Genomic DNA, 12500 nt, shown 5'->3' on the forward strand with positions numbered 1-12500 from the left:
ATTTAAGGCCACCCTCCGTGATTTGTGCACGTGTCGGAATCTAGCTCTCAGAGAGAGCGAGGCAGAGAGAGAAAGAAAAAGAGAAAGAGAGAGAGAGAGACAGAGAGAGACACAGAGAAAGAGAGAGACAGAAAGAGACACAGATAGAGAGAGAATGACAATGAGAGAGAGATAGAGGGATGCAGAGAAAGAGATAGTGAGAGAAAGAGAAAGAGAGAGAGAGAGAGACACAGAGACAGAGAAAGAGAGAGACAGAGAGAGACACAAGATAGAGAGAGAGACAGCGTAAGAAATTGATGGGCGAAAGATAGAGAGAGAATAAGGTCTTAAATTACACATTTATAATAGATATGGACTGCTGCTCAGTAGCCACGCTTTATTACTTCTCAGCCATTCCGCGTCTCAATCCCTCCTCCACCATATTGCCTTCCACAGAGGTGAGCTCCATAATACTAATAACAAGGAAAAGTCCAAAGGGGGAATGGTAAGTTTGCGGAGTCAGGGCGAGTTACTTCCTCTGCAAAGGTAGAATAAAAGAAAACCTGTGGCCAAATGTAAAGGTGACCTGTCCGTCGCTTCCTCCCTCCCTCCCTCCCTCCCTCCCTCCCTCTCCATCCTCACTTGTCCCCGGACAGGAAGTGAGGTTTACGACGTCAAGCTGTTTCCTGAGCAGCCCGTGGAGCTCCTCGTGGGGGAGGCCCTCACCTTAAACTGCACGGCCTTGGTGGAGTTCGACACGGCGGTGGAGTTTAATTGGTCCTACCCCGGCAAGGTGAACAATTTAGGTTTAAAACAAATAATTAAAACAACACAAAGTATGACACTAATAATAACAGATCATCATAATAACCATTGTCACGCAATTTCTTTGTATAGAAATGTTCAAAATACTTGCCAAAGATAACAAATATGGAAACACTTTAAAACAAAACACAATTCAAACAATTCATCACACATACCATTGAAACATCGGCGCTGTTCCTTTGCTAAAGCAAATCGTCATGGGGGACAAGCTGTCAGACTTACAGTTTAATCCAACCCCCCCCCCCCCCCCCCCCCGCAGACAAACTCCGTGGCGAGCATCTGGCCCAAGCGCGAGCCTCAGAAGCACTACACGGAGGTGGTGAGCGTCCTGTCCATCCAGAGCGCCAACGCCTCCGACACGGGCCTCTACCGCTGCACCGTGACCACCCTGCGCAGCACGCACACCCTGGAGACCGCCGTCATAGTGCACGGTAAGGCTTCCACACAGCAGGGTGCTCTAGCTGGGGGCGTCAAGGGCGCTGCTCCACTCCCAAGCGCAAAGGGTTCCAAGTTCGAATCCTCCACCACCCCCCCCCCCCCCTCCCCCCCCAGCACCCGTGACTTGAGGTTCAAGGGTATGTGCAGACCAGCTGAGAACTGTAGTGAAGGTACGTTTCAGTCGGTTATATCCACATGCTTTAAGAGATCCACAAATGATTTGAGCACCAATAGTAGTAGTGATAGTACAGTAAAAGTAGTAAAGTAAGACTACAGCTCAGCGCACAGTGCCATAATCCTCTCCAACCTTGTCACTAAGCTCAGGGACCGGACTGGAGTGGACTGAACCGCTCCATGTGTAAATTGGTCCTTGACTTCCTGACAGGCAGAACCTAGGTGGGGAGAGCTCAGCCACAACTCATCATCACTGCCACTCAACACGGGGGCCCACCCCCCCCCCCCTCCCCCAGGGTTGTGTCCTGAGCCCCCCTGCCATACTCTCTCTACACACACTTTCAGCTCCCACACAACGTCTGCGACTTTCGCTGAGGACACAGCAGTGGTGGGGGTCAATTCAATATGATTCAATTTGATTTGTAAAGCCCTTAATCACAGGTACAGTCTCAAAGGGCTTAGCAGGCCATATTTTTATAACACCCCCACGGACCACAGCCCCCCAGAGGACAAGAAAAAACTCCCTTAATTAGCAAGGAAGAAATCTTGAGAAGGAATGCAGAGTGGGGGATCGCTCCTTCCAGGGGTGATCAGGAGTGCAATGGGTGCCATCATTGACATACATACATACATACATACATACATACATACATACATACATACATACATACATACATACATACCGGCAGAACATTTTAAATCAGTGATGAGGTGCTGGCCGGTTAACCATTAGGAGAGGGTATGGTCTCCAACAATGACGCGAAGGCCGGCCTGGATGAACAGGAGACCCTGGCCCGCCGGCAACAACCGCCGCCTGAGGGCGCCGGAAGTGGACTCAGGGAGGAACTGTGCCCTCCTAAGCGTTAACAGGGCCCCTGTGGAGAGGGGGAGCCGCCTTAAGTACCTCGGAGTCCACAACACAGGAGGACCCGACATGGGCCCACAGAGGACCCGACGTGGGCCGACACACTGGGGGGGGAAAAAGGCACGGCAGCGCCTCCATCACCTCCGACGTCTGGGGAAATTCAGGGACGCCCCCCCCCCCCCCCCCCCCAGATACTCAGGCCCTGCCTCAGAGAGCTTCCTGACTGGGAGCCTCACCGACTGGTGTGAGAGAAGCACCACGAGGGAGGGCAGGGCCCTGCAGAGGGTGATACGGTCGGCTGAACACACCCCAGGGGGGTTCCCCTCCCTAGGCTACGTGACATTTACGCCAGGCGGTGCACACTCAGAGCCAGGAGAATCATTCAGGAGCATTGACCCCTGCTCCCGGCTAAGGACGGGTAACATTTGCCGCACTGGTGGGACAAATACAGATCAGGAGGCTCAGGTGGATATTCTACCCCAGCACCGTACGGTTCCTGAACGAGGAACCATGCCTAATGGACTGCGTGCCACCCACTCCGGCATGCTCACATGCCCACACTATACTCTCCTAACAGACTCCATCACTAACGCTCAGTGGAATGCTGCGCACTGTCGCTCAAACTTCAACCGTATCCTGCCAGTGTATTTATCATTGAATGTCGAAGCACAGCCGAAGGAGCAGGCAATGTAAGCCGTTCACCGTTCATTGAATACCTTCTCATTCTTGAAATGTATCAAAGTAAAAAGTGGTTTTGTATTAAAAAAAAGTGTGCATCACTAAACAAATGTATACGTTGCATTATTTTGCTATGCGGTTCAATCAAGTGTATCTTGCTACACTTCTTGGATCTGAAAGAGGTGTTTTTGTTTTTTGTTTTTTTTTATTTCAGAGAAGCCATTTATAAGCATGGAGTACCGGAATGGACCAGTAGTGGAAGTCACTGCAGGCCAGAAATCCTTCAAACTCTCGCTGGTCGTTTCTGGCTACCCCACCCCAGAAACACTGTGGTAAGGAGAACATACTAGGCACAATCCATAGCAACAAGCAATAACAACAACAACTCTTCAAAATAACTATGACTACAATGACAATCATAACCACAATCATAATAATGACCATAATCATCATCAAGTTTATTTTTAGCCATATTGCAAGTTTTCTTTCATGATTGACGGACGGGGTTAGGGGGGTGACTCCCCTCAGATTCATTCAGATTTCATCATTATCACGATGACCCCCTAGTGTTGCTTTCACTGTGTTGGTTCACAGTTCACGCGCGCAATCAGGCGTCAATCATCCTCCTTTCACGCCGCGCGTATGAGGCGACCGTTTACCGCATCTGTCGCGTATTATCTGACCGAGGCTGAGAGGGACACAGCTGTGGAACCTGATTATTATACCCGGCGTGCACACGAGGGCGTCAAGACGCCGGTGCAGGATAGAGGTCGGACACACGCTCAGAGAGGTGTCTTATAGGAGGCGCCTGAGAGGTCGCAGCTGTGATTCCTGTCGCTTTTTAACATACTCACCCACACACACACGCGCGCGCACGCCCCCCGCGCATGGCAGGTACAAGGAAGGGAGGGCGGTCACGCAGAGGCCAGAGTTCAAGAGCAAGCGCATGAGGGTGCACGCCAGTCACGCGCTGGAGATCAAGGACGTGGCGGAGGGAGACGGGGGCCGGTACACGCTGGTGATGCGGAACACGGCCGCGGGGCTGCAGGAGGGGCTCAACATCACCCTGGTTGTCAACGGTAAGCCGCACACACCGCGGAGCCCACGCAGCCACACACACACGCACGCGCGCACACGCACGCGGGCACATGCAGAGACACACACAGAGACACACAAACAGACACATGCACACGCACGCACACACGCACACACGCACACGCACACACAGAGACACACACAGAGACACACAAACAGACACACACACACACACACATATACAGACGCAGAGACACACACACACACACACAACCACAACAACCAGCATGACGATGGTGATGATGAACTCAGCAGAGAATATATGGCCAGATGTTTAGTATCGAGGAGAAAAAATACACCCTAATGAACGAGTGACTTCAAAGCGCAGATGTTTGCCCTGCCCCGTCTCTAGTAGATTAAAGAAGAGAGAGGAGACGTAGTTGCACTGTAACATCATAATATTAAATCATTGGTGTATAGTACCGTATTATAACATACTATTCACGCAATATAAAAAAATAGATAGCGAGAGAGAGAGAGAGAGAGAGAGAGAGAGAAAGGGAGAAAGAGAGAGAGAGAAGGGGAAAGAGAGAGAAAGAGAGAGAGAGAGAGTGAGAGATAGCGAGAGAGATAGCGAGCGAGAGCGAGAGAGATAGGGAGGGAGAGAGAGAGAGAGATAGGGAGGGAGAGAGAGATCTGACCCCCCTCTCCTCGTACAGTCCCTCCCCAGATCCATGAGAAGGAGGTGGCGGAGCCCTCCAGCCCTTACCCCAGCGGCAGCAGCCAGACCCTGACGTGCACCGCCTACGGCCAGCCGGCCCCCAACATCAGCTGGCACTGGAGACCCTGGGGGCCCTCGGGACCCTGCCTCCTCAATAACACCAAGGGCAGAACGTGAGGAGAGACAACACTTAAAGACGCACAGACATGCACGCACACACACACACACACACTGAAACACACACATACGGAAACACACACTGTGAAACACACACGCGTACATGCACGGAAACACACACACACACACACACAAATATACAAACACACACACACAGAGACACACACACACACACACACACACACACACACACAGAGACACACAAAACACACACACACACACACACACACTGAAACAAACACACAAACACACACAAACACGCCAGGCTTTCTTTTTTCAGGACCTTAAAAATTGAACCTAACATTTGGACAAAATAGCAGGAAAATGGAGACAAAAAGGAGACAAAAAAACCCTGATGGAGGGGCAGGTAGGGCAGACAAAATAGATAATGGGAAGCAGACACACATACACGCACACCCCCCCCACACACACACACACACACACACACACACACACACACCTACACACACCTACACGCAAACATGGAATCTCTCGGAGACGCCACCCCTGAATATTTGTCCATATCCGTGGTCCACAATGTAGACACACTCAGGCATATATCATCTGTATAAAATAATATCCAACAAATCATCCAACAATCTCCACCATCTTCCTTCAGGCCTTCATTTGAGGAGTTATTGCTGTTCCCGCCGTGACCTTTTCGCTGTGACTGTGAGCGCGCACATAAAAGGCGGCAGGGGGGATGTGATAATTATACGTACGTTGTCTGCGGGGAATTGCAATGAAAGACGCTTAAAAGGTGGTTAAAAAGGGCAACGTACGAGTGGGCTGAATCTCCTCCGCTCTATGAAATGCCCGTTTCGCAGAAGAAATAGCATCCTATAAAAACATTTATGTAAGCTGGGGGGAAAAGTTCTGCAACATCACCCAGGTCTACGGCGTCGTAGAGGTAATGGCTTCTCCTGTGTGTCATGGAGGAATCTTTATGTCCTAAAAATTCTCAACTTTATGTACACAATCAAGCAGCACTCTGATGTACTCAAAGCCCTGAGTCCCATAATGGAGTTCAGGAGGAAATGGTGCTTCGCTGGTTAAGGTTCATCAAGCCTGGGAGAGCTTGCCATGATGATTATAGCTCATATTAATGACCATCCAAATTTGGCCTAATCCCCTGACGTTTCAAGCCTGTAAATTAGTTTCCAGTTCAAGCGTGATGTACTATATGACTGCAGTGAGTTGAGTCATATTACGTAGGGCCTACAAAGTGAAAATGACAACGCAGGTGGTTGTTATTTATAAATCACGACCAGGGTGACACACAGAATACTTCATTTCACGTGTCATTACCTCTAAAAGACGTCCCGTAATAGAATGGGACAACAAACCGTATCCGTTCTCCTGTTAAACTGTCTCACCTTCCTGGACGTCAGTGGCGGTGATCTGAGCCTCCCATAAAACACAGAGACGTCTCGCCCGGCGCCTCTCTTGAATTCTTGCTGCTCGTGGGCCCTGGGTTGCTTTCTGCCGTGCATGTGAATGGGGTTTGTGATGTCTTCCCCCCCCCCCCCCCCCCCCATCAAGGGTCCGGAAGGGCAGGAGCGACCAAATCTCTGCCTGTCAGAACTGGCAGGACATTACCCCGGAGAGTGCCGTGAATGAAATGGAGCTCACCGAGACCTCCACTGAGGTGGTGGATGGGAGGGAAAAGGTGGGTTGGCACTTTTCCCTTACAAGAGCTCTGAGCTTTTAGGCTTTTATATATTTGCAGTGTTTAATGTGTATTTTTTATTTTACATATTGTACATTTTTTATTTTACATATGTATTTTCACATTTTATTTTCATTTTCATACATGGAATAAATGGCTGTTGGTGTTGAAAATAGCAACATTGGTATCAAACTATACATTGATATTTTCCACAGTGTAAATTGTTTTTCCCTGCGCGTGTATACATGTACACACACACACACACACACACACATATGCACACATGCACATATGCACACACACACACACACACACACACACACACACTGACACACACACACACACACACACACACACTGACACACACACACACACTGACACACACACACACACACACACACACACACACTGACACACACACACACACACACACACACACACACACACACACACTCAACATGAAAGTGCATACTTTTTCCCCCAGCAACCGTTTTTTGCCCCCAACATATTCCATTTCGATATGGAAAAAGCCACCGAGCTGAAGAAATGTCTGATGGGTCAACTTGAAATGACCTGTAACAAAATTGTGTCTCCCGCCTTACAGATAGTGAGCAGGCTGCACATTCAAAATGCCAGCGTGTCCGTGATGTATAAATGCTCGGCAGAAAACAAAGTGGGCAGAGACGAACGGCTGGTCTACTTCTATGTCACCAGTGAGTCTGATACGAGCACCGTTTCCCACCTTCCCACCACAGAAAACACAAAGCCTTTTTCCGAGGCCAGCGTTAACAGGCACTGACTTCTTCGGGACATTTGCAGCTTACTCTCGCCTTGCATCTCGGCTGACCCTATCACCGGGCTTGACCTCATGCTAGGTGCCTTTGTCTAAGGTGATTAACACCTACGTGTGCTCCTCATTGCCGTCTAGAAACCCCCTGCACTACCACAGCACTGCCACATTGTACATTGAGCCGCCAATTAAAGTTAATTTGGTTCGTTCGAGATCGAGAGCAGGCTAGCCAGCAGTCATGATCAATCAATCAATACATTTTATATATTTATACAGCATAGCTTTTAAAATAGTGGTTAATTTTCACAGTGCTGTGGTAGTCGCCCAACTCTTGCGGTAATGAGCACACACGGCTGCAAAACACAGCGGAATAAGGAAAACACCATTAAAAATGTGCGTCTCAGACTTATTGACAGAAAGTTGGTCGTACATGACAATGGTGGATTCTTGTGAAACCGAAGGCATGCTGCTACGAATAGGTGAATTACTCAGGCTTTCCTTAGAGGAGCAATATCAATTTGTTTATCGCCATAAATAAATCAGATAAAACTTATATTTTCATGAACAGGGCCCTCCATAGAGAGAGAATTATTACTAAGAGGCCCCAATTCCCTCCATTGATTCCCGAGTTTTTTGTCATTATATATAAACAGATATCCTGACCAGGGCGCTCCACGGAGAGTAATTGCAACCCAGAGGTTGCGATGCACTAATGCTAATGCCAAACCTTCCTCTTCGTACCGCTTCTTCAGGCTCACCCTTTCTCCAGGCTAACCTTGCCCTCAGGCTATCTGTCAAGCAGTGCTCACCTTGAGCCACTTACTTACCTGCCATCTCTACCCCCCCACAACCCCCCACCCCGGCTTGTCGCCCGCAGCCGTGCCGGAGGGCTTCCGCGTCGAGGCGGGCCCCTCGGAGCAGCCCGTGGAGCAGGAGCCGCTGTCCCTCCGCTGCACCGCCGACAACTACACCTACGAGCAGCTGCGCTGGTACCGGCTGGAGCCGCGGCTCCTGCAGGAGCAGCGGGGCCGGCCCCAGGAGGACCGCGAGTGCCGCAGCGTGCACCTGTACGCCGGCGAGCTGGAGGGCCGCCTCTCCTTCCGCGGGGCCCGCAACAGCTGGGAGCTGGAGGTGCACATCGCCGCCGTGGCGCTGGGCGACGAGGGCAACTACGTGTGCGAGGCGCAGAGCCGGCGCAGCGGGGAGAAGCAGTGCCTCCTCAAGTACATCGCCGTGAAACGTGAGCAGGGCGGAGGAGGGTGGAGGAGGTGGAGGAGGAGGCTGGTGTCGGGTGGGGGGGGGGGGGCGCGGCATTCTGCGTAGTTGTTCTGCTGTTACCGTTTGGGCCGTTGTTGTTTGAGCTGTGTGGGCGTTTAGCTTTCGCTCAGAGCGTCTCACAGGGAGCAGAAAGGTGGCTGTTCAGGAGCCGATACGAGCTAGGGTGGAGTCCGGCTCGAGGGTGCTGACTATAGTTGGTCCCGTGGATGTCGGGGATCAAACCCAGTCCCCCGTGGGCTTGGAGTGGCGCGCCCTAGCCTGTACTTTCGTGCCCTAGTTGTGTACTATAGTCTCCCTCCTGATGCTTCTGCCGTCCTCCCTGACACTAGAAGCAGAACAGGTTAGTGAAGAGGTAAGTTTATGGATTGGCTTGACTGGCGTGGACACACTCAAAGGCTCGCCCACGCAAGCAACACAAAGAGAGAACGAGAATAGAAGGGCAGGCTGTTAGTGAGAAAACAATGGAAACAAGTCGCTCTGCAAGCTGTGGCCAGGGATGATGTGGCGCTCTGCAAGATGTGGCCAGGAATGCATAAACATAATAATGGCTGTTCCTTGTTTTTGTCCTTTTTGTCTCCCCTTGATGCTGAATATGAGAACTTAGAGCTATGGTTGTTGATAAGGTGTCTCACTATCTACCCTTTTGTCTCGTCCCTCTTTCTTTCTCTCCCTCTTTCTCTCTCTCTCTATCTCTCTCTCTCTCTCTCTCTATCTCGCTTTTCCTCTCTTTCTTTCCTTCATTCTCTCTCTCCCTCTCTCTCTCTATATATGTCTCTCTCTATCTCCCCTGCTCTCTCTCTCTCTCTCTCTCTCTCTCTCTCTCTCTCTCTCTCTCTCTCTCTCTCTGTAGCTCTGGAGGCCCCCCGTTACAGGCACAGCCCCACCAACCAGACGGTGAACGTGACGGGGTCCTTGAGGATGGAGTGTGATGTGGAGGGCAGACCCCCGCCCCAGCTCTCCTGGTTCAAGGACCATCAGCCCCTCCATCAAATGTCAGGTATGTACAGAGAGAGAGAGACACTCACCCACACACAAACACATGGTACACAGCAGGCACTGGTCAGTCACGCATGTACACACACACACGCACGCACACACACACACACACACACACACACTAAAGGCTGCCCCACACTACACAATTTTTTTATCTTATGCGATTTTTGAGTCGGAGTACACCACACACATAATGAGAATCGCAGCCCATTTGTTGCTCTCCGATCCTACATAAGATTAGAACACAAGACGGAACACCACACACTATAGGATAATCTTATCCGATTCTCGGCGGTGTAGGCTACGTCATCCAGCACGAGACAAGAGATCGAGAGACAAGAGATTGTAGATCTAGAGCAGCGGTTCCCAAACTTTTTTTCCTGCGCACCCCCTTTACGTCCCAACCGGGTTGACGCACCCCCAATCCCCACTTCAAAAAGAAGGAAAAAAAACGCAACAAAGCTTTGTTTTTATCGCCATATAAAGACTCATGTTTAATCATGCGCAAATAACCAGAACACGCATGATAATAACAACATCAACAAATATACAACAAATAGGACAGCCAAGGGACACGACTGACGTTGTGTGCAAGATCTGCTCATGTGTGATACGCGTAATAGACGGGCAGACGACCGATCTACATGACCACTTTATGCGCCTCGCAGAAGTTAATAGAAATTATGATAAACAAAATATCACAGAGCATAGAGCAGGATTGTGAACGTTTACAATGTCTCATGTCAATTTACAATCTGCAAAATGTGTCTGTGTTAGGATATTGATGCTGCGCGCCTCCTATTTGCAACGGAATTTGTTTAAGATATAAAAACATTTAATTTAACACACACGCACTAAAACAGATATTTTCGTTTTTAAATAAATATTTGGAAACGAAAATTGAAAAGTGAGAATTGAATGCGCTTTGGCATTATGGAGCACCTTCGGGTCAGCGTGTGTGTGTGTTTTGCATGTGTGTTTGTGTGTGCGTGCGTCGCTATTATGTTGACTACACACTCAACATGCCGAAAATATCTAACATGTTGGATAACCCCGATTTTGAGATCGGGTGGTCTTAAGTTTATGAGATTCTATCTTAGAACACTACGGCAGACAGGATAATCTTGGCCGATTTTCGTCCCGATTCGGCTGCCATGGGAACGCCACCCCGATTCTCGTAAGGGGCAAATCGGCCACGATATCGGGACATTTATCTTGTAGTGTGGGGTCAGCTTAACACTACAAGCGCATACACACATTCATACCTTTCATACCTACATACAGATTTGCACACAAATACCATACACACACTCACACACCCACACAAATACATATTTTTGCCTTGTTAGAAGTAATTTTCCAGTGGGCAACAATAAGCTGAGCATGCATTATGCCCTGTATTCAGCCATTGGAGCCCATTGTCCAGAATGCACTAGTTAATGTGAATAAATCAAGGTCCAATCGCAAACCCCATTCTTTTGTCACCTACTTAGCCCAGATGACCGCCTCCTTCTCCAGATGTTTTGGCCAAGGCGCCTCGCAGATACATTGTCACCCAGCCCACATCATCTTCCCATTCCCCCCCTCAAATGTCATTAACATTTACATTTATTTTTAGGGGATTTCGCTGACGCTTTTGTCCAAAGCGACTCACAACCATCCATGCACACATTCACACACTGACGGCGGAGTCAACCACGCAGGGCGACAGCCAGCCCGTCAGGGTCAGGGCAGTGTGAGCCGTCTCGCTCAGTGACACCTCGACACTCTAGGCACTCACACACACGCACACGGAGGAGCCGGGGATCAAACTAGCAACCTTCCGGTTACCAGTCAACCCGCTCTACCTGCTGAGCTACTGTCGCCCTCGCCCCCAATATGTCCCATCATTGGCATGCATGCAGCACCTACTCCCCCCCCCCCCCTCCCCCCCCCCAACCCAGCGTATGCCTCCGTGCCCCACGGCCTGAGGAGAAGACTCATTAGTTCAGCCGGCGTTCCACCGCTGGACGTCTCTTAATGCGGACAGTGGGGGGGGGTCAGTATAACACCTGAGTGACATCTGTTGTTGGGTTGGGTTTGATCCGACAGGAGAGAGGGATGATGGATGAGGATGGATATGGATATGGATCCAGACATGGGGGTCGAGATTGGGCAGGATTTTTAACGGTTGGAGAATGGCAGCAGGAGGGTGGAGACGGAGAATATTAAAGAGGGAACGATATTAAAATGTGTTAAAGTTGCAGATTTGTAGAATTGAGCGGCATCTAGCTGGACGGACTTGGAAGAGATTTAATATTCATACAGGGTCCTCTTCCACTGTAGCCTAGAAAGGACAAAGGGCTCTAGAAAACACGTAAAGTATTAAAATGTGTTTTGGGCTCAGAGTTGTTTTATTCAGAACTGTTGTTGTTTAGGAGCATTATCATCAGCGGGGTTTTACATGAAATGCTTTATTCTGTGTGTCCGAGAAGCTTAAAACTCTCTCAGACACCGAGGTCAACATCAACCACGCCGCAAATCCTCACACGATGGCATTATATTTAGGTGTCTGAGGAGCGTAACCCTTTCTCGGACACGCCTCATAGAGCCAGTTAAGTCTGGCATGCTGCGTGCTTTCTATTACAATGGAGGCACACACACTTTTTTAATCCAAGTCTAAAATAGGGTGCAGTTCAGTTATATCCAGTTGTTGCAAGCTGCAACTTCATCGCTAGTTGCAACTCAATTCAACACAGAGGACCTTTGAAGTTTGCAAAAATGAAGTGTGAATAATCCAAATAATTATAATATAAATATAAATAAAGTATTGCACAAAATGTATTAATTAAAATGAATAAATCTCTTATCTGTATAAATTACATAGGAGTAAGGA

The 12500-nt window shown here is 49.4% G+C and overlaps 1 protein-coding gene across 2 annotated transcripts in view; it reads left to right on the forward strand.

Annotated features, from left to right (window-relative positions):
• The window catches only part of flt4 (fms related receptor tyrosine kinase 4), a 47823-nt gene that overhangs the window by 22056 nt on the left and 13267 nt on the right, over positions 1-12500 (forward strand). For both annotated transcript variants that reach the window (XM_084469768.1, XM_084469769.1), the window contains exons 6-14: positions 636-772; positions 1064-1235; positions 3174-3291; positions 3854-4038; positions 4714-4888; positions 6435-6561; positions 7166-7274; positions 8229-8591; positions 9480-9626. In XM_084469768.1, the coding sequence (XP_084325894.1) occupies positions 636-772; positions 1064-1235; positions 3174-3291; positions 3854-4038; positions 4714-4888; positions 6435-6561; positions 7166-7274; positions 8229-8591; positions 9480-9626 (1533 nt within the window). The remainder of the gene's footprint in view (positions 1-635; positions 773-1063; positions 1236-3173; positions 3292-3853; positions 4039-4713; positions 4889-6434; positions 6562-7165; positions 7275-8228; positions 8592-9479; positions 9627-12500) is intronic.

Source organism: Micromesistius poutassou, assembly GCF_964030765.1.
Source record: "Micromesistius poutassou genome assembly, chromosome: 6".
In the NCBI taxonomy this organism is placed as follows: Eukaryota; Metazoa; Chordata; class Actinopteri; order Gadiformes; family Gadidae; genus Micromesistius; species Micromesistius poutassou.